The sequence below is a fragment of the Pseudochaenichthys georgianus genome, chromosome 5 (genome assembly GCF_902827115.2).
Source record: "Pseudochaenichthys georgianus chromosome 5, fPseGeo1.2, whole genome shotgun sequence".
NCBI lineage: Eukaryota > Metazoa > Chordata > Actinopteri > Perciformes > Channichthyidae > Pseudochaenichthys > Pseudochaenichthys georgianus.
The window spans coordinates 7,147,976-7,170,604 of NC_047507.1; the positions used below are offsets into that span (position 1 = coordinate 7,147,976).

General features: G+C 43.9%; 1 protein-coding gene across 1 annotated transcript; it reads left to right on the plus strand.

Moving 5' to 3' along the window:
- The first annotated feature begins 7,870 nt into the window (after positions 1 to 7,870).
- Positions 7,871 to 22,362, plus strand: LOC117446439 (myosin-7-like). The gene is given in 45 exon segments (XM_071203063.1): positions 7,871 to 7,908; positions 8,181 to 8,344; positions 8,942 to 9,045; positions 9,129 to 9,272; positions 9,479 to 9,635; positions 10,216 to 10,243; positions 10,472 to 10,568; positions 11,070 to 11,093; positions 11,195 to 11,287; positions 11,403 to 11,466; positions 11,550 to 11,648; positions 11,733 to 11,836; positions 11,960 to 12,098; positions 12,179 to 12,297; positions 12,658 to 12,807; positions 12,971 to 13,141; positions 13,222 to 13,401; positions 13,486 to 13,618; positions 13,704 to 13,780; positions 14,095 to 14,182; positions 14,308 to 14,425; positions 14,512 to 14,635; positions 14,792 to 14,928; positions 16,702 to 16,957; positions 17,041 to 17,283; positions 17,391 to 17,567; positions 17,646 to 17,791; positions 17,879 to 17,969; positions 18,046 to 18,435; positions 18,520 to 18,646; positions 18,734 to 19,049; positions 19,136 to 19,319; positions 19,479 to 19,644; positions 19,732 to 19,856; positions 19,947 to 20,062; positions 20,166 to 20,358; positions 20,462 to 20,665; positions 20,956 to 21,081; positions 21,212 to 21,382; positions 21,490 to 21,594; positions 21,676 to 21,723; positions 21,725 to 21,772; positions 21,863 to 21,874; positions 21,876 to 21,999; positions 22,236 to 22,362. Coding segments are annotated over 43 exon segments (5,802 nt in total). The 5' UTR covers positions 7,871 to 7,908; positions 8,181 to 8,247; the 3' UTR covers positions 21,987 to 21,999; positions 22,236 to 22,362.
- Positions 22,363 to 22,629: the final 267 nt, after the last annotated feature.

A 22,629-nucleotide genomic window follows, 5' to 3' on the forward strand; every position in this document is an offset into this window, starting at 1 on the left:
TTCTTCATGTCTCTTCTCTTCTGTTGCAAATGTATTATCTCTTCAATTTACACACGGCATCTATTGCACGTCCGTCTGTCCGTCCTGGGAGAGGGATCCCTCCTCTGTTGCTCTCCCTGAGGTTTCTCCCATGTTCCCTTTAAACTGTGGGTTTTCTTTGGAAGTGTCTCCTTGTACGATGTGAGGGTCTGAGGACAGAGGGTGTCGTATTGTCATACTGATATTCTGTACACACTGTGAAGACCACTGAGACAAATGTAACATTTGTGATATTGGGCTATATAAATAAACATTGATTGATTGATTGATTGATTGATTGATTGATTGATTGATTGATTGATTGATTGATTGATTCTCCATCAGCATGTGTCCCCTCTGTGTAAAGAGACTCTGAAAGTGTCAGGAAAAAAGATTCTCTCTCTTTTTGATCCATTTCTATAAAAACCTGTCTGAAAATGAGCTGATCAGATTTTGGCCACTTTATGATGTCATAACGATGTTTTGGCTTGTGTAACCATTAGCCAATCAGCAACCAAGGGGCTCCTTATTTTCATCTAAAGTAACAGACAGAGGATCGGCACTTTTCAAACAGGGCTGAAACATTACATTGCATTGAGCTGACGCTTTTATCCAAAGCGACGTACAATAAGTGCGTTCGACCAACAAAATACAAACGTGAAGAAAACAGAATCATATAAGTACATCAGATTTCATCGAGCAAAAACATTTCAAGTGCTACTCATGGCTTTAGGTAAGCCAGCCCTTTATTAGTATATAAGTGCTTTGTTAATAGTTCTATCGCTCGAAGTGGAGTCGAAAGAGATGAGTTTTCAGTCTGCGCCGGAAGGTGTGTGAGCTATCTGCCGTCCTGATGTCAGTGGGAGCTCATTCCACCATCTTGGAGCCAGGATAGCAAAACAGAGGGGATTATATTGTTATTATAATAGGGGACCTTTAATGTTTGTTCTGATAAGCAACCAAGCAAACGTACATACAACTTTTAATAGAGAGGGAAAAACTGAGGTTAAATAAATAAATGAAAAGAACAAGATAAAAACTGAGAGTGCACAAAGCACTTTTTATTAGGGTTAGGGTTTTTTACAGCAACATATTCTAAGCTGCTGTAACTAAATGTGCACTGATTTGGCTTCATGAGAGTGTGTGTCAGGTTTAATGAAAAAGATCTTGATACAAATGATATATTATAAATATGTTACAATAATGATGAAATTGACTGAAAGAATAATAGCAATGAAGATAAATAAAAAACAGAGAGTGCGTAAAGAACAGTTTAAGCAATTACAGCAACATTTATTTTTATATAAACAAAGTATATTGGTATTTATTTGATTGGAGAGTTTGTGTTAAGCTCAACAAAAGATAGAGCAATATGTTTCAATAATAATAAGTGTGATACATTTTGTCGAACCAGAAATGCTTCTCGATTGGTTTGAAACGTGAAGCAGGAGTGAGAACAAGTGTTTATATATAGAGCAGACGTACTGCAGCTCAACGTGCTTTAAGTCGCACAATAAAAGACGAAAGGAGATAAGAGAGATGCTTCTTTCTAGACAAAGACATTTAAAAAGCCACAGGTTGAAAGAATAACAGGGTGCACAATATAAGGAAACTTTAAATTGTTTTATGAAAATAAAAAGTTTAGAGAAAATAGTGATAAAAATAGTGAAATTGTTGTTCAAATGTAATCATGTTAAAGATTCCGCCAAGGTTCAAATCTAAGTTCCTGTTTTGTTCAATAACTAAAAGTAGCTTCAACGTGTTTTGTTCCGAGTCTGTGAACAGTCAGAAAACATTTTCCAGGTGACCTCAGAGGCCTGCCGGGTGCATCGGGGAGACGAAGAAGGTCAGAAATGTGGCAGCAGTCGCTTTAAATCAATTCAATAACTAACCGGTGGCCAGAGCAGAGACCTCATGTCATTTCTCTGGATCCAGTCCGTGATATAACCTCCGAGTGCTGCTTTATTTTTAAGTCATGACAGGCTGACTTTGTCACTGACTTGATATGACTGTTAACATTACAATTAGAATCATAACATTGATCATAACTTATTTGCAGAGCAATACAATGAACAGGCCTTCATGTATTTAACAAGGCATTATTAAAACATCATTACATGAATGCCCATCATGCGAACAATATATTGTTATTTAAATCCTGAACAACCCTTTGAACATGTTGCACATTTCTGCTCCACACTTTGTGTCATCTTTTATTTTACTGTACTCTTTTTCTTGTTTATTTATATTTTGTGTAATATTGTCTTTATTTTCAATGTATTACAATAGTACTATTTTTGCTGGTTTAAAAAACATCAACAACAACAACAAATGTAATAATAATAATAATAATTTCAATTTATATAGCGCCTTTCACGAAACCCAAGGACGCTTTACAATGGGAAGTATAATAATAAATAATAAATAATTAAAATTAAATTGATTTATAATAATAAATGTAATCTTCTTTCTGTGTCATATGCAACATTTACACCAAAGCAAATTCCTCGCATGTGAAAACCTACTTGGTAGTAAACCCATTTCTGCTTCTGAAAGCTGTTCTTTCTACTGAAGTCTTGTTTGCCTTTGATGAACAGTCCCACCTGTGCAGAAGCCGAACACAGAGAGACAGAGAGGTGCGGGATTAAAGTCAGCCGAGAGAGACTGCACTCATCATTTTCAATCTCTCTCCATCCCGCTGCCTAAGCCTGCTGGCATTCTCCGCATGACGATCTAAAACAACTGTGACAGACCCCCAGATCAAGCCCTGATGCCCAAAATGTCGGCTCCTCGCTTTGCACATCACCAGATCCACTGCTGTGAACTGCGATCATGGAGCCTGCATTTCGAGGGCCGAGGCATGCAGCTGGGCGTCGGTTTGGTCAATTTATACTTGGAGGTAATTCAAAGCCGAACAAATGTCCAATAATCAAAACATGAGACTTAATGGGTCTGGCCACATTAGGGTCTAAATGATTTTAAGGAACACAGGGGATGTAAGGAGAGCTCTGAGAAGTCAGCTGTTGCAGCGGGCTGCAGCGAAGCAGAGAGATGTGCTGAGGGACGACGCCATCCATCACAGCATGCACTTCCCTAAGTGTGTGTGTGTGTTTACGTGCCGGTCGGAGTATGTGGACTTATTTAAAGCCAGTAGCTCTAGGGACTTTTGGGATTCATCTCCTCCTCCTCATGTGTTATCAGCATTCCAGCTTTTTTTTCAAATGGTGCAGCAAGTGGCATAGTACATAAAGCAGCCTCTGCTTCTCTGAAGAGCCCCTTGTCCCAGAATAGCTCCGGCCCTCTCTATCTCACTGATGCCCGAGAAAGTTTGAGCCATCACGGAAACACCTCTCAATCTGCCACGGCGACAGATAACGGCATCAACAAAGACAACCTGATCTCACCAGAATGCGTGACTCCACCACGACTCCTTTACACCACAATGCGTGGTGGAGTCACGAACTTTGTTACATTTGCGTGTCGGCACCACGCAAACAACCCCAATGTAAAGTGAATGAGGCTCCTTTGTCGTGGTGCACACACGCATTTCTACAACGTCCCGCAGTGAGCTTTTATTCTATACAACGTTTTTTAAATCTACTTTATAGCGTGTAGTAACTCACGGGAGGCTTCTTTTATTTTATTTGTATTCATAATTATTTTTATTTTTCGTCAGAATGTAAAAATTACATTAGTTACGAATTTGTGTTCTCAAAAAACAGTGCATTGTGTGTAATGCAACTGTTAATTTTATTAAATTAGTTTGTTTTTAAGGAAGGCCAGAGCTTCAGCTGTGTCAAATAGATTGTTCCCTTTAGTTAACGTTATTTAAAAGATAATGATCATGTCCTCTGTATTGTATTACGAGCGTCCATTCCCATTGGATAACAGAGAATTTTACACCCGGAAGTAAGTAGCCTATTCTCCTTACTGTCGATTGATTTTACAGTGATATCTGCACTACTCATCGACTAAAAAACATCAGATTATCCTTGTTAATTACACAACATTGATTGGTTTGAATTGTGTGCAATGCTTTTGTATTTTCCCCCTTCGATTCGGAGAAACAAATATTTTTTCGGAGTTTTTGGACGGCAGAAGACACTACACTACCCAGAATCCTCAGCTATCGTTTGGGACTACACCATGAACCCCGTGATCAGCCCTCAAGCTCTTTGATTGGTTGACCTCCAACTGCATTCCATATGAAAAAAAAGTTTCGTAAAAGAGAAAATCATACTTTATTCAGCAGTGCTTGCTTTACTCTTTGATAGTCATCACATGAATGCATAAATGGTTTGGCTGCATTAAATATTACACATCTGTCTTAGTTCTTTATTTATCTACAGAGATCGGGCATCAGAATAGACCAGAAACTATTCTTTTACCGTTCTGTTTTAATTTCACAATAGAGTTAGTAGTAATATTTTGTTTTGATATTATTGTTTTTTATTAACTTCTAGACGACTGGGTCATGTTAAGACCATCTTTTTTTGGTTGCTATGGGTTTTTCCCATCGCTTTTGTGTTACAAATATCAAAACAATAACAAAATAATATTCGTCGTAAACTAAACCGGAAACAGCAGTATATTTTATTGTGTTAACACTGTAAACTTGACAGCCTTTTAACCCAAACCACCTACTGGTCAAAGCACGTTATTACACGTTTAGAGTAATTGCAATGCAGGAAGATTGTGTTGCTTTTTAATGACTGTTTAAAATGCCTTTTTCTTAATGTCTTTCATTTTTGTAAAGCACTTTTGAATGTGTTATATTTTATGAAAACATTCAAATATTAAGAGTACATATAAAATAGTGGGAAAGTAGAAGGTCAATTATATAAATATAGAATAGAAAATATCAAGAAGATACTCAAATGACATCTAGAGTAAAACAGTTTATTGCCTGATAGGAGGATGTGCTAACTAATAAGGCTTTAATTAAAGAAATGTGCAGAATACGACAGTGTAATGGTGGAAGTATACACACATTGATAGATGTCTTGTAATGCACTGTTGATGAACCTGTGACCCAAGTTTGTCATTCATTGCTTAACTACGCTATTGTGTATATGATATGTCAATAAACCTTAGAAAATCTTGAAATCTTGAAAGGGATGTGCAAAATAGCCATTATATACAGTCTTTAATGAACTATTAGAGAATAACGAGTAATGAATTTGCTTTAAACGGATCTGCAGATAAATATTTAGTCTTCTCAAGCACCAACTATCAAATATCTCGCCTGATTGTTGGCACTTGACAATCACCTTCACTGAATTTCATTCAGGTGTAACTAAAGTCTGATTTAAGGGTTGTTTATATTTCACATCATTAATCCAAATCTGTAAAGTAACTAAAATAAATGTAGTGGAGTAAAAATACCAGGTTAACCTTAAAGAAAGCCCTCAGGATTATAAAAGACCCCCATCACCCCAGCCACAAACGGTTCTGTCTGCTGCAGTCTGGCAGGCGGTACCGCAGCATCCGGACTAAAACCACCAGACACAGAGACAGCTTCATCCCACAGGCCAGAAGACTATTAAACACCTGAACTTAGAAATAACATTCATCTGGCTGCTACTTAGAAATTATTTATCTAATATATCATATTCCAATCACTTGTATATAGACTCTTATTGCACTATTTCACTATTTTTTCTGTGTATCTGTTTTATTGCGTAGCACTGTTGGAGGAGCCTGTGACCTAAGGGGGGGAGGGGGTAGGACACGTTCGATTCCTGTTTTGAATAGTGTGCCGTCGATGGGTTTCATTCCATTTCAAAGTCCTTTTGGACGCTCTGTGTAAACATCGCGCATCCAATCACAGAGGTTGAGGACTGATCACGGGGTTTGTCAAGCTAAGCACATGGTGTAGTCCCAAACGATAGCTGAGGATTCTGGGTAGTGTAGTGTCTTCTGCCGTCCTAAAACTCCGAACAAATATTTGTTTCTCCGAATCGAAGGGGGAAAATACAAAAGCATTGCACACAATTCAAACCAATCAATGTTGTGTAATTAACAAGGACAATTTGGTGTTTTTTAGTCGATGAGTAGTGCAGATATCACTGTAAAATCAATCGACAGTAAGGAGAATAGGCTACTTACTTCCGGGTGTAAAATTCTCCGTTATCCAATGGGAATGGACGCTCGTAATACAATACAGAGGACATGATCATTATCTTTTAAATAACGTTAACTGAAGGGAACAATCTATTTGACACAGCTGAAGCTCTGGCCTTCCTTAAAAACTAATTTAATAAAAATCAAAGTTGCATTACACACAATGCACTGTTTTTTGAGAACACAAATTCGTAACTAATGTAATTTTTACATTCTGACGAAAAATAATTATGAATACAAATAAAATAAAAGAAGCCTCCCGTAAGTTACTACACGCTATAAAGTAGATTTAAAAAACGTTGTATAGAATAAAAGCTCACTGCGGGACGTTGTAGAAATGCGTGTGTGCACCACGACAAAGGAGCCTCATTCACTTTACATTGGGGTTGTTTGCGTGGTGCCGACACGCAAATGTAACAAAGTTCGTGACTCCACCACGCATTGTGGTGTTAAGGAGTCGTGGTGGAGGCACGCATTCTGGTGAGATCAGGTTGAACAAAGATGGCCGCCCTCCCCTTAAGTCAAGACGCCATTTCTTGTTTCTGTGAAAATTAAGCTTTCTGTCGATTAAAGTAAGCTTGTAAAAGTCTACATTGGAAGTAGGCGGCCATCTTAAGCTGATCTAACGTGGCGTTTTGCAGGTTCGACGCAGCCAACAGTCAACAGTCAATCTCCCTATCAGGAATGCTGGACTCTGGCTTTGTCTATTCTGAGAAACTCTGGTCCCCTTCCCTCCCCCCGGGCTGCACTGTCACCCTGCTCCCATACCAGGCACCAACCTCTCCCCTTGCTCTGAAGGTCAGATCTTGTGGAGCCAGAGTGTGAGAGGCGCAGTGCTAATGCCAGAATGACTGGATACACAAAATCACAGCAGCTATGTAACACAGCGTGCTACCAGTGGATATTTACCATCATACTTTATAACTCATCCCAGTCCCTGGTGCCAAAGCTCCACTTATCGCTGGCTGACAGCTTCCAGAAACTGAAAAACTAGAATTAAATGAAAGATCTTTCATCACATACCTGGAATGACTCGTCGCTCGTGTTTATTGCTTTTAAATTCATGCGAGGCACTTTATTGTGTGACATGAGCCACGTGCCATGGTTCTCTCTATTAATATAATGTAGTGTATTTATAGTAGAATGTTTAATGCCACACAGCTCCTGAAATAATCTCTTCTAAGGTTGCATCCTCCGCGGCCACACACAATAGCAAACATCCCTCTGGGCACATAACAACAAGAAGGCTGCATGACTATTACTTAGAGGCAATAAGCATCACAGTCACCTAAAGTGGGAAGAGTTCAGGAGTTTAAGTGAGAATAAAATCAATAATCCATTTCTAGATTTGTACTTAAACTGAATCATCTTTCATATTCTTTAATTTGGGGCTTCATTTCCTTGTTGTGTGAGGCAATGATGTAGCGCCCTTCAAATTCTACTGAGTGAAAAAATTCTCCCCTGCAGGGATGCTCCGAATGCAACTCTCTCCCACTCCCCCCAGTGTGTACAGTGCATGAAATAACTGGGATACAAAAATAGCCGGCTTGGGTTTAGCGCAATGACAAAAACGTAGCTTTCCTTTTGTGTCAATTGAGACAGGCGCCCAGCACCAATAGGCGTGGGAGGAGGTGGCATATGCTAATGAGGGACAAATGTTCACTGACCGTGACCTTGAGGAACACAGTATAAAGGAGGGCACATCTCAGCAAGTTGTCATTTCGTTGTGATCTTCCTGAAGTCAGTGGACAGCTTTTTGCCTGTTTGGTAGGTTGATTACGCATTTTACGCGCGGTTGGCTGCCCTTTAAATCGTCTTGTTTAGTTATAATATCCTTAAAGTAATGTAGTGATACTGTTTATCTCTGCTGGCAGGTGTCAGATAACGCGATTTCAGTTTTTTTTCTTTTGTTCTCACTTGGTGGTGGTGGATTTGCGCTTTTTACGCACACGTGTCTCCATGGCCACTCTGTTTTTCATCAAGACTGAAGTTTTAAAGAACTACTCACCCTAATGCAAAGTTTTGTTTTCCCACAAAAGGAATTCCTCACCTCGTCTGAGTCGCTGGTCCCTCCGGTTGTTTTCGGACCGGGAAGCAGCTGCCACCATGTCGCGCTACGACACGAAGGAGTTCGGGGAGGCTGCTCAGTTTTTACGCAAATCTGAGCTGGAGCTGATGGCGTCGCACACCGTGGCTTTTGACGGTAGTTCTATGAGACTTCAGAGAAACGAAACCTTGTAGGGCAGATCACATGAAATACAAATATTCAGATCACAGGTTGACTTCGTTTTTAATTCAACGTTTAATTAGTTTCTGTTTTTAAATATGGCAAACAATCAGCAGATTCTATTGCATTTTGTTTTTTAACACAATACGTAGTAATATAGTGTGTAAAAGCGCCCTAAGTTATCAGAATGTATAGTTATTTGGTGTTAGAAACACCACATGTTAAATAACATCACTTTATAAAATGAATATCACAAGGTTTTTAGCTTGTGGTAAAATAAGTAACACAATATACAAACGTAATATAACTTTATAAAACGAGTTAGATAATACCACAAACTTTATTTTTTAAAGTAAAGCCATGTATCATTATTTGATCATAACATTGTTTTGTTAAAGGAACTACATAATTAAAGTTTTAAGATTTCCATTTGAGTATATTTGCAACATATGTAACTGATTTTTTGTTGTATTTCTTTAAATATATTGTTTTATTTATCTCTGCCAACATGTGTATTATGGAACGTTTTGTTGCTTCCACCCTCACACTGCCCCCCCTCTGCTGTCCTGTTAGGTAAGAAGCGGGCCTGGGTCCCGGATGAAAAGGAAGCGTACATCGAGATCGAGATCAAGGAGCGCAGCGGTGACAAAGTCATTGTTGATAGCACAGATGGAAGGGTAAGTAGCCATCACTGTGTATACATGAACACTTTAAACTCCCATGATCCCTTTCTCATGCCCGTCTGTGTTCGTCCCTTCAGACTCTGACGGTGAAGGAGAGCGACATCCAGCAGATGAATCCTCCGAAGTATGACATGATCGAAGACATGGCCATGCTGACGCACCTGAACGAGGCCTCGGTGCTGTTCAACCTGCGCAGACGCTACTCTGCCTGGATGATCTACGTGAGTATCCCGTTATGGAGCGACGGTACTCCCCCATCCCGTGTTCCCGTGTTCCCGTGTTCCCATGTTCCCGTGTTCCCATGTTCCCGTGTTCCCATGTTCCCTAAAGAGGCATCATTATCCAGATGAAGTCACACAGGTCAAGCCTGAGCAATGTCAGCCTGTCACCTTGTATGTTGTATGATAATGTGGTGTCTCCTCCTCAGACGTACTCCGGGCTCTTCTGTGTGACGATGAATCCGTACAAATGGCTTCCCGTCTACAGCGCCGCTGTGGTCGCCGCCTACAAAGGCAAACGCCGCTCTGAGGCGCCACCGCACATCTACTCCATCGCAGACAAAGCATACAATGACATGCTGAGCAGTGAGTGCACTATACGATATTATAAACACACACAGTACACACAAGCAGTGGTGGAAAGTACACTCACTCAAGTACTGTACCTGCGTAAAACATTTGAGGTTCTTATAATTTATTTAAGTGTTTTAATGTAATGCCATTTACTACTCACTTACTTTTAAAAACCTATAATCCATCCATCCATCCATCTTCTCCCGCTTATCCGTGGTCGGGTCGCGGGGGTAGCAGTTCCACCTATAATGACCATGTGAAATGCAATGAATTGTTCCAGTGAATTAATTGGAAAATAATATTTAAAACCGTTAAATTGCAGCCAGCTACCTTAAAATGTATCTTACAAGTCACTGCATCAATAATCATGACTTAATATTATAATATATAATAAAAAACAATGAGTTGACTTAAGCAACATATTTTGAATGCAGGACTTGTATTAAAATATGGAATAAGTACTTTAGTAAGCCAAAGCTTTTAATACTTTTTCCATTTTAGCAAACCAACACATACGCACCGATACAAAAATATAAACGCTCACGTTTGTCCGTCAGTTGTTAAAAGCCTGGTGTTCTTTTCTCCTCCTCAGACCGGGAGAACCAGTCCATGCTCATCACGTAAGTAGTTACTGCTTTAGATCTGTATAAGCAGCAATACAACAATACAGATCGTCCACACACAGCAGCTTTAAAGATTTCATATTTTTTCGCCAACTTTTTGACTTTTACTGAAATCTTTATTTTTGACTTTTCCTTCCTGTTTTGTGATTATTTTGCTGCACAGCTTTCTGACCGGTGTTTACCTGTTGTATATATACACTGTGTTATTTTTTCACACTCCTATAGCGGAGAATCCGGTGCTGGCAAAACTGTCAACACGAAACGTGTCATTCAGTATTTTGCCAATGTGGCAGCTATTGGAGAATCAACTGCCAAGAAAGGAGTAAGGCTGATGTGGCAACCTTTTTTTTTTGTTCCCAGCTTTTTTTTTTGTGCTGTATTTTCTTCATTTTTGGTCCCAGGAATCCCCCTTAAACCGCTCCTTACATTTCCCTCATGGTGAATCTGAAATTACATTCATGTCTTCACCCTCATTGTTGTGAAGCCCTTTCCAGCCACTTTACTCTTTCTTATTGATTTTTTAACTATTTTTATTTTTCCCTTTCCATGTCATCTCCTCTTTTTGTGGCTCAGATTTTTCCATTTTCTTTCCCTTTGCTTTGAGTTTTGACTTTCTTGTGTTCATTTTTCCTTTTACCTTTTATCTCCCCGCGTTCACACCATCATATAAAACAAGGTGGCCATTGTCTTTTTTACCACAGCTTTAACAATCACTATCTAATTCTCCAGTTGGTCATAATGTCCCCCTTTCCTTGTGAAAGCATTATTCAGTCATGCCTCATGAGACCTGACACTCACAGGCTTCTTCCCTTCCCCTTTACAGCAAGGTCCTGCCACCAAAACAGCGGTAAGTTTAAAATACAAAACAGCGATTAATAATTAATTATGTCATACAAAATAATATGACTGAGCATTTGACTTACTTAACATTTCTCTTGTCTGGCCCAGGGGACTCTTGAGGATCAGATCATCGAGGCGAACCCCGCCATGGAGGCGTTTGGAAATGCCAAAACGCTAAGGAATGACAACTCGTCCCGCTTTGTGAGTACCTGGAAAACCCCCTTCATATTGTATACAGTATAAACATTAATGTGAAATAAAATACTGCTATTTATTTGTCTTTATTTGGCTAATTGACCTTTCCTTTCCCTAACAGGGCAAGTTCATCAGGATCCACTTTGGACCGACTGGCAAACTGGCCTCCTCTGATATTGACATATGTGAGTTAATATTCAAAGAATGAATTCCTGCTGTATTTCTTCTCGTTACACGTCTAATATGAACTCTCCTATCTGCTGTTTAGATCTTCTGGAAAAATCCAGAGTGATATTCCAGCAGCCCGGAGAGAGGAGCTACCACATCTACTACCAGATCATGTCGCAGAAGAAGCCCGAACTGTTAGGTGAGTGATTCGGGCTGCGTTGGGATATCTCCACACGTCCCTCTGCAGGCCTCTGAACGTGAGCCTGTAAACGTTGTGTTTCAGACATGCTGCTGGTGTCCTCCAACCCGTACGATTACCACTTCTGCTCCCAGGGCGTGATCTCCGTGGAGAACATGGACGACGGACAGGAGCTGATGGCCACTGATGTAAGAGCCCTCATTTTGCAGCGGAGGAAAATATATGAACATGTTTTAAATGATCAAAAGGGCGAATTCCACATGGGATTATGTTTTAAAGTTGTAACATGACTTCCCTCTGTTTCCTCGCAGCACGCCATGGACATCCTGGGCTTTCTGTCGGACGAGAAGTACGGCTGCTATAAAATAGTGGGGGCCATCATGCACTTTGGAAACATGAAGTTCAAGCTGAAGCAGCGCGAGGAGCAGGCGGAGGCCGACGGCACTGAAAGTAAGACACCGTAACAAAGACAGGAATAGATTAGATAAACGCAAGTTATTTATGCTTTCTTTCGTCCCGTCTGATAACAGGTGCGGACAAGGCTTCGTACCTGATGGGCGTCAGCTCAGCCGACCTCATCAAGAGCCTCCTGCACCCGAGGGTGAAGGTGGGGAACGAGTACGTGGTGAAGGGGCAGAACGTCGAACAGGTGAGGAGATGAAACGTCCAAAGTTTCATTATTGATGTAAATATCTGTAAGACAATGATGAGGCACAACATGATACACACTTTAAATCAGATCAAACATGTTCCTGGTCTGTCAAATGTTTTCAGAGTAGAATACAATTCAGTTCTGCCTGATGGACGGGTCTTAATCAATACAGTCAATACACTTGCCACTCCACACACACTAGAGTTCGGTATCTAAGCAACAGAGGCTATTCATGTGAATGACAGCTGTGTGTGTGTGTGTGTGTGTGTGTGTGTGTGTGTGTGTGTGTGTGTGTGTGTGTGTGTGTGTGTGTGTGTGTGTGTGTGTGTGTGTGTGTGTGTGTGTGTGTGTGTGTAGGTTAACTTCTCCGTCGGCGCTCTGGCCAAAGCCACGTATGACCGCATGTTCAAGTGGCTGGTGGGGCGGATCAACCGCACGCTGTACACCTCGCTGCCTCGCCAGTACTTCATCGGGGTGCTGGACATCGCCGGGTTCGAGATCTTTGAAGTAAGTTTTTTTTTAAATAGATTTCTCTCTTTCTATGGCCATATTTTGGTTAAGTATCAACAGGTGCTTATTGGTTTCTGATTGTGATTAATTATGTTCTGCAGGAATGTGTTTTTCATGTTTCTGAATCTCCCTCTGAACACCTGCTCCTCTCTCCTCGCAGCTCAACAGCTTCGAGCAGCTGTGCATCAACTTCACCAATGAGAAACTGCAACAGTTTTTCAACCACCACATGTTCATCCTGGAGCAGGAGGAGTACAAGAGGGAGGGCATCGAGTGGACCTTCATCGACTTCGGGCTCGACCTTCAAGCTTGCATCGATCTCATCGAGAAGGTGAACGAAGCGTTTTATCCTCAATTGAAAATCATGAATGTTTCAAAGACACGTATATGTGACCCTCTGTTTCCCTCCAGCCGCTGGGCATCATGTCCATCCTTGAAGAGGAGTGCATGTTCCCAAAGGCCACAGACAGCAGCTTCAAAGCCAAGATGTACGATAATCACATCGGCAAGTCGCCTAACTTCCAAAAGCCGCGGCCGGACAAGAAGCGCAAGTACGAGGCGCATTTTGAGCTGGGGCACTACGCCGGCGTGGTGAGTGTTCTCACTGAAGCCCTTTCAACCGTCATCCTTAAACACAGAATGGAATAATAATGGATGTCACTGTTTCTTCAATAGGTACCGTATAACATCGCTGGCTGGCTGGAGAAAAACAAAGACCCTCTGAACGAGACGGTGGTGGCTTGTTTCCGGAAGTCGTCTAACAAGCTGATAGCTTCGCTGTACGAGAACTACGTGAACTCGGACTCAGGTACAGTACCCCGGTCTCTGGCAGAAGGCTGTGGCGGAAAGAAGGAAACCAACCGGAGTTAATCAGTCTGTGTTTCACCTCGCAGTGGCTGAACCCAAAGCTGGCACCAAGGAAAAGAGGAAGAAGGCGGCGTCTTTCCAGACCGTGTCTCAGCTTCACAAGGTGAGACTGACTCCAGGGTGAAATGATGCGTTACGGCAGACACACGTTATTCTGAATATCTTTCAATGTTGCGAGAAATGGTGTCATTGGACGGCTGGGACGGAGGCAGTTAAGACTTGCAGTGATGTTTAGGGCAATGATCACATGAACATCACTTTAAGTCTGTGCTGGCTCTCTCCTCTTTACATCAAGGAACTCACGTGTAAGGAAAGTCCTGCAGAATAATAAGATTTACATATTTAGCTTTAATTGTTCAATAGTCGAGATGTTATGAGTAATTTAACTTGATTTGCTGTCCCTGTCCTTCCCTACAGGAAAACCTTAACAAGCTGATGACCAACCTGCGCAGCACCCAGCCTCACTTTGTGCGCTGCATCATCCCGAATGAGACCAAGACTCCAGGTAACTCTCCTCATCATCATCATCATCATCATCATCATCATCATCATCATCATCATCATCATGCTTCATGTCTAAAGAGCCAAAAAATAGGACTTGGCCAAAGTTTTTTTTACCTGTTTTTGCAGGGATCATGGACGCCTTTTTGGTTCTGCACCAGCTGCGCTGCAACGGCGTGCTGGAAGGCATCCGGATCTGCAGGAAAGGCTTTCCCAACCGCCTCCTCTACGCTGAATTCAAACAGCGGTACAGATAAGATCACTTCTGCATATTCTTACATGGATCTTAGGTCCCATTGATATCCTAAAACGCTCTTTTGTTCATCGATGCAGCTACCGCATCCTGAACCCTCAATGCATCCCCAATGATAAGTTCATGGACAGCAGGATGGCTGCGGAGAAGCTGCTGGCCTCCCTGGACATCGACCACAACCAGTTCAGATTTGGACACACAAAGGTAGGATTGCAAAATGTATGGTGTCGTTTTTGTTGAATTTCAGTTTGAGTTGTGTCACGAGGTTCTTTTTTGGTGAGGTGTGTTTTAGTTTTCTCAAAAGACACTCATGTCAAACCCTTAATCCTTGTTTCCTCTTTCCTCGGTGTCTTCCTGTAGGTGTTCTTTAAGGCCGGCCTGCTGGGTGTCCTCGAGGAAATGAGGGACGAGCGTCTGGCTAAAATCCTGACGCTGCTGCAGGCGGCCGCTCGGGGCAGGATGATGAGGAAGGAGCTGAATAAGTTCTCAGATATGAGGTAAGAAGAGACTAAATCAAACATCTTTATGAACCTGGCTGAATAGGGAATGTATTAACAGGCGGGGAAAAGCTTGAAATCTCACAGGGAGGTTAAGACCCCCCCCCCCCGACAGTTGCTGAACAGGTTCAATAGAAACACAATCACCCCGTGTTACTCTACACCTCAGTGTTCACTCCCTTGCTGCAGTATGCGTGGCATGCGAGGGCAGTGTTATCGGCGTGTGTGAGGCGTGTGCTCGCCCATGTACGGTGACCAGGCATGTGTGTGGCCCTTCAGTTAATAAGGGCCCCGTCGGTCTCCACACACACACTCCTGCAGGTCTCCGTCCATTCTCTCCATCCCGTCTCTCTCTGAGTCAAACAATGCTGACGATGTCCGCAGAGCCAGGTGGCGACATGTGTCAAGTGGCAGCTGCTTTGAGGCCCTCCCTAAAAATACAACCCCCGCCCCCGCCACCCCCCCCCAGATGCCCCATGGCCCCTGGACCCTTTTGTCCGCTGCGCCTGCACTTCTAAGTGAGTGCATTGGTGGGATATGTGGCGGGTGACAGAGGATTACCGTCGGTGGTTGGACAGAGGGCTTTAGTTTCTAAATAAACACAGACGCTCACCTTTTGAGAGGCACCCCGGCATGGAGCCATGTCAGAAATGCAATCATCAACCCCTCCCAAACACACACACACACTCACCTCCCACCCTGGAGTGTGTGCAAGCTCTCTCAAACTCACCCTCTAAAGACTGACAGGGAGTCCTTGACCGGGTCCATATTTAGGGCTGCGAGGCGCCATTCTACTGAGACTAAATCAAGACAAAATGTGGTAACCCTGTTTGGGCACGGTGATGAAACATCCAAGGTGTATGGTTTCATTTCCCCATCCCTCTGCGTATGGTTAGATACTAGAGGGTGGATAGCAGCGGGATCAGCGCCAACATGAGTTACTAAATAAATAAACAGGGAGCTCCACCATAAATCTTTCTGACCTTCTTCTCTTAAACTTGATCCGAACTTGACTTCCACTCGATTTAACCGCGATGAACTCCAGCAACATCTCATCAAAATGTAATATTCAAAATGTGTGGATTTCTATTTAGTTATTTTAAATTGTATTTTTTTTTATAGAAGTGGATGTTGATATCATATTTCTATGTTTAGTTTGGTTTAATTAAGTGGCAGAAGCCTCAAACTATTTATCCAGACTTGTAGCGGCCTAATTTTCCTTCTTCTCTTCAAGCAAACGATTGTCTCCACTTTTGGCCCAGTTAGTCTGTTTCATAAGAGTGTTGTGAGTCTATTTGAAATGACTACGTTAGCTACGTTAGCTACGTTAGCTAGCTAGCTTACAGCAGCCTAGCTAGTCATTTTCCAGTGACAGTGATCGTTGGCCAACTTTATAATATCATAACGCTGCGGTCCCAGCTGCGAGCATCACTTTTTAGTCGCTTTCATTAAACCCTGCGCATGTGTTTTCATCGTTTCTGAAATTACGGCGCGTTTCTCACAATGGAAATGTTTTGGGCCTTTGCACGGCCAACGTATTTATCCAAGACTTTTAGATAAAAATGTAGAACTAGGATTGCCACATGTTTTATTGTGGACCAACTTTGTGAAAAATATGAAGTCCAATGCCAACAGTAGCATCGTTTTCATCCAGTCAAACCGGAATACACCCGATGGGAACGGTTGTTTTCTGTGCCATTTTATATTTATTTTAAAACTCGACAAGAAAAAAAGGTAGAAAACTCTTTAATCCCTCCCGATTTATCTTTTTAGGGAGGCTCTCATGATCATCAAGTGGAACATCCGCGCCTTTAACGCCGTCAAGCACTGGCCCTGGATGAAGCTCTTCTTCAAAATCAAGCCCCTGCTGAAGAGCGCCGCCACCGAGAAGGAGCTGGCCGCTCTGAAGGACGAGATGACCAAGCTGAAGGACGCTCTGGATAAATCAGAGGTCAAGCGCAAAGAGATGGAGGAGAAGCAGGTCAGCCTGGTGCAAGAGAAGAAGGATGTCTCTCTGCAGCTGCAGGCAGTAAGTCATGCTCACACATTCAGCTTTTGAAAAGACGGATTGTCGCGTGGGAAAACACTCAACAAGTAATCCTGTTTCTTTAGGAGCAGGACAATCTTGCAGATGCCGAGGAACGCTGTGAGCAGCTCATCAAAACTAAGATCCAGCTGGACGCCAAACTGAAGGAGGTCACGGAGAGGCTGGAGGACGAGGAGGAGATCAGCTCTAATGTTCTCGCCAAGAAGCGCAAGCTGGAGGACGAGTGCGCCGAGCTGAAGAGAGACATCGACGACCTGGAGACCACTCTGGCTAAAGTGGAAAAGGAGAAACACTCCACCGAGAACAAGGCAAGGAGAGAGGAGTGACTGGCCTACAGAGGCCACAGAACGATCTAGATGTTCTTTAGATGTTCTCCTTTACGTGAGTCTAATGTGCTTATCCTTCTGGCTCGCAGGTGAAAAACCTGATTGAGGAAATGGCCGTGCTGGATGAAACCATCCTGAAGCTGACCAAAGAGAAGAAGGCTCTGCAGGAGGCTCAGCAGCAGACTCTGGATGACCTGCAGGCGGAGGAAGACAAAGTCAACACTCTGACCAAAGCCAAAGCAAAGCTGGAGCAACAAGTCGATGATGTGAGTGTATCCAAAGCACAAGATGGTATTACTGTTTGCATAGCATGTCAATGTTTTAACGTTCATTCTGTAAATCAGCTGGAGGGATCACTGGAGCAGGAGAAGAAGCTGCGTATGGACCTGGAACGGGTCAAACGTAAGCTGGAGGGAGATCTGAAACTCTCCCTGGAGTCGGTTATGGACTTGGAGAACGACAAGCAGCAACTCGAAGAGAAGCTGAAAAAGTGAGTGTTATCATATATATTTACAGAAATATCTTCTTGCTGTTAAAAAGCAATGATTAACGAAGATTGCCGAATGTTTTCTTACAGAAAAGACTTTGAAATGAATGCTATGAGTGCAAGGGTTGAAGATGGGCAAGCCTTGGTCAATCAGCTGGAGAAGAAGATAAAGGAGCTGCAGGTAGAAACTAGTCTCTTACCTTCCGGCATGAGCAGTCATCCTTTTGGCAAACTAACGGAGCATTGCTTTCCTCCAGGCTCGTACGGAGGAGCTGGAGGAGGAGCTGGAGAACGACCGGGCTTGCAGGGCCAAGGTGGAGAAGCAGCGTGCCGATGTGGCTCGAGAGCTGGAGGAGCTGAGCGAGCGCCTGGAGGAGGCCGGGGGGGCGACCGTGGCCCAGATCGAGTTCAACAAGAAGAGGGAAGCTGATTTCCTGAAGCTGCGTCGAGACCTGGAGGAAGCCGTGCTGCACCACGATGCCACGACCGCCACCCTGCGGAAGAAGCACGCAGACAGCGTGGCGGAGCTGGGCGAGCAGATCGACAGCCTGCAGAGAGTCAAGCAGAAGCTGGAGAAGGAGAGGGCCGAGGCCACGATGGAGGTCGATGATCTGGCCTCTACCGTGGAGCAGCTGTCCAAGGGCAAGGTAGAGGAGAGACAATCTGAACGTAGGGTGCAGCCGAGCTAGACCAATCCCTCAAACATCTATAAATGCATCTTTTGTTTGCAGGCCACTTCAGAGAAGACGTGCCGCCTGTATGAAGACCAAATGAACGAGGCTAAAGCCAAGGGGGAGGAGCTCCAGAGGCAGCTCAACGACACCACTACCCAGAAGGCCCGTGCTCAGGCTGAGAGCGGTAAGGAGCATCCATGTTATCATAAACCTTACAAACTGATTTGAAAGACCCGGTACTAATACAGGTACCTCTTTCTCCACGATGTAGCCGAGGTGGGCAGGAAGCTTGAAGAGCGCGAGTCCACGGTCTCACAGCTCCAGCGAGCCAAGAACTCCTACAGCCAGAATGTGGAGGAGCTCAAGAAACAGCTGGAGGAGGAGAGCAAGGCTAAGAACGCCGTGGCCCATGCGCTGCAGTCATCTCGACACGACTGCGATCTTCTGAGAGAGCAGTACGACGAGGAGCAGGAGAACAAGGCTGAGCTGCAGAGAGGTCTGTCCAAGGCCAATGCCGAGGTGGCTCAGTGGAGGACTAAGTATGAAACTGACGCCATCCAGAGGACCGAGGAGCTGGAGGAAGCCAAGTGAGTTGGATTTGTTTTCAACGTACAGAATTCGACGAATATGCCGTGATGCTTTGACCAATGAGAGTTACATGTGGCCTCAATAGGAAGAAGCTGGTGACGCGCCTGCAGGACGCTGAAGAAACGGTGGAGGCTACAAACGCCAAGTGCTCCTCCCTGGAGAAGACTAAGCATCGGCTCCAGACAGAGATCGAGGACCTGGCCATTGATCTGGAGCGCTCCAATGCTGCGGCTGCTGCGCTGGACAAGAAGCAGCGCAACTTTGACAAGGTATGGCAACTAATATCGAGGGTACATGTGCAATCACCCAATGTAGTCAGATACATTGTCTTCCATTGTTGCATATGTTTTGGTGACAATAGTCCTGGGTTATGGTCTCATGTGCAGCCAGGCCAAGTCCTCATGTGTTCATGTGTCTTCTCCCTCAAGGTGCTGGCTGAGTGGAAGCAGAAGTATGAAGAGTGCCAGTCGGAGCTGGAGGGATCTCAAAAAGAGTCCCGCAGCCTGAGCACTGAGCTCTTCAAACTGAAGAACTCGTATGAAGAGTCTCTGGATCATCTGGAGACGATGAAGAGGGAGAACAAGAACCTCCAAGGTACCCGTCGTCACATCATATTCACTTCCGTAGAACTCATCGTTACCTTGACGATATATATAACTGTTTATCTCTCTACTTCCCTAGAGGAGATCTCTGACCTGTCTGATCAAACCAGTCAGGGAGTGAAGACCATCCACGAGCTGGAGAAAATAAAGAAGGGTCTGGACTTGGAGAAAAGCGAGATTCAAGCTGCTCTGGAGGAAGCTGAAGTAAGCACTTCCTCTTTCTTATTTTTCTTTTCTGGCACGGTTGACCCACAAGACATATTCAAGCATGAAGCATCTGCCTCTCTGTCTCAGGGCACTCTGGAGCATGAAGAAAGCAAAACTCTGCGCATCCAGCTGGAGCTCAACCAGATCAAGTCAGAGGTTGACAGGAAGCTGGCGGAGAAGGATGAGGAAATTGACAGCCTTCGGTAAATTGTGTTGATTACTCGTTTCATCTTTCTTTGTAGTAAATCATCCCATTGGCCATCGCATGCTAACAATTCTCTCTCCATTATCTCTTTCAACTTGTAGCCGTAACCACCAGAGAATGCTGGAGTCCCTGCAGGCTAATTTGGATGCAGAGGCGAGGTCTCGCAACGAGGCTGTGCGCCTGAGGAAGAAGATGGAGGGCGACCTCAACGAGATGGAGGTGCAGCTGAGTCATGCCAACAGGCAGGCTGCAGAGTCCCAGAAACTCCTGAGAAACCTGCAGGTTCAGATCAAAGTGAGTCCATCTGGCATCCTCCTAATAACCCTAACCCGTGGTGCAACGTTCAGTAGCTAATGCCACACCTTCAACCCCTCTGACCGAACACTTGTGCCTCCAGGACATCCAGTTGGAGCTGGATGACACCACTCACCAGAACGAGGAGCTGAAGGAGCAGGTTGCCATGACGGAGCGCCGCAACAACCTGCTGGGTGCGGAGGTGGAGGAGCTCAGGGCTCAGCTGGAGCAGAACGACCGGGCACGCAAGCTAGCTGAGCACGAACTGCTGGAGGCCACCGAGAGAGTCAACCTGTTGCACTCTCAGGTAGGAAGGAGGATTTAACACCACCCTCAGGGCCTTTAGAAAGAGGAGGCCTCCATAAAAAGAATGGTCACTTACCTTCAGTCGATGGGTATGATGGGGTTCATTCGTCAAGCTAGCCAGTATGTGTGGTTGTTAGCTGAAAATAGTTAGCAGAAGTATGTTATTGTCTGGTTCAGCTGCTCTGGCTGCGTAATCCCAACTAGAGGTTACCAAATGACAAAAATCCAAATCCAAAACAAGAAACTGACATTTCAATCCTAACATTATTTGTTAAATCTCTCTCGCCGCAGAATACTGGACTGATCAACCACAAGAAGAAGCTGGAGAACGATCTGTCCACGCTGTCAAATGAGGTGGACGATGCCGTGCAGGAGTGCCGTAATGCCGAGGAGAAGGCCAAAAAGGCCATCACTGACGTAAGAAATGGAGTAAACATTTACACGACAGAAAGGAATGTATCTGAAGGGTGTTTGTAACATTCAGCTATTTGGTATTTATTCTCAGATTACTTGTAATGTTCATCTCTGATCCTTTGTTTGACTGTAGGCAGCCATGATGGCCGAGGAGCTGAAGAAGGAGCAGGACACCAGCTCCCACCTGGAGAGGATGAAGAAGAACATGGAGCAGACCATAAAGGATCTGCAGATGCGTCTGGACGAAGCGGAGCAGATCGCCCTCAAGGGCGGCAAGAAGCAGGTCCAGAAGCTGGAGGCCAGGGTGAGCGATGAGACGAATTCAAGAACTGTGAAGCCCCTATCACACCCGATAATACATGTAATGGGTGGTTTGTGTGATAAGTGGATTTCCTCCGCTCTTTCTGGTAGGTCAAAGAACTGGAGAGTGAAATGGAGTTGGAGCAAAAGAAGAGCCAGGAGTATCAGAAGGGAGTACGCAAGTACGAGAGGAGACTCAAAGAGCTCTCCTACCAGGTAAACAACACTGTTTGCACATAAGACATGCCACGGTATGGAAACATGAATGAATGTTTGTTACATACGTTGTGTGTGCAGGCTGATGAAGACAAGAAGAACCTGATCCGCATGCAGGACCTCATCGACAAAGCTGCAGGTCAAAGTGAAGAGTTACAAGAGACAGACTGAAGACGCGGTGAGTTGACAATCAGAAGTTTAACAATTCTGTACGCTCGCTGATGATGCTTGAATAACCAACGAGCCTCCCGTCTCCTCCTCTCTGCAGGAGGAGCAGGCGAAACACCGGCCTCTCCAAGTACAGGAAGCTGCAGCACGAGCTGGATGACGCCGCGGAGAGGGCCGATACGGCCGAAACGCAGGTCAACATAGCTCCGCGTCCGCACCCGTGACCAAGGAAGCAAGGTTCGCAAACTAAATACATTTCATATTACAGCATGCTTTCAAAATTGAATGACCTTTTAGAAGAATTTATTAAATTAGCCAGCAGGCTTCAGTACAAGAACATATCTGAGAGCAGACGATGTAATCCTCTGTCGAAGATGACTCATAGCCCTCTCATGTGATCGGGTGCGGTCATGAGTAACATGTGACACTGTGTATGTGGTTGCTAATAAACACCCGTGTCTTGTGTATTGCAGCACGCTGAGTGATGCGAGGGCGGACGCTGCAGCCAGACATTTCACAGCCAGCCAGCTGCAACAGCTGTGCTCCACCGTGATCCCAAATAAAGACTTCAAAAGTCGACTTTAAATACGACTGCTCTTGTTTTTTGTTTGTGTGAATATGTGATAAAGATAGAAATCCCACAAGGAAGGTCTAAAGAAGAATTTATTATATTATTAATTTGACAAACAGCTGTTAAATAAGAAAAAATGAAGTTAAATACCAGCATTAGAGGGGGAACGTGGGTTACAGAAGGAGTTATAGTCTGCTTGTTTGATGGTCAAACAGGGTTAGAAGGAGATTAAGACTGAAGGGTGCAGAGGTGAAATTTAAAACACAAAAACATGGAGATTTTATGCATAATTTAAC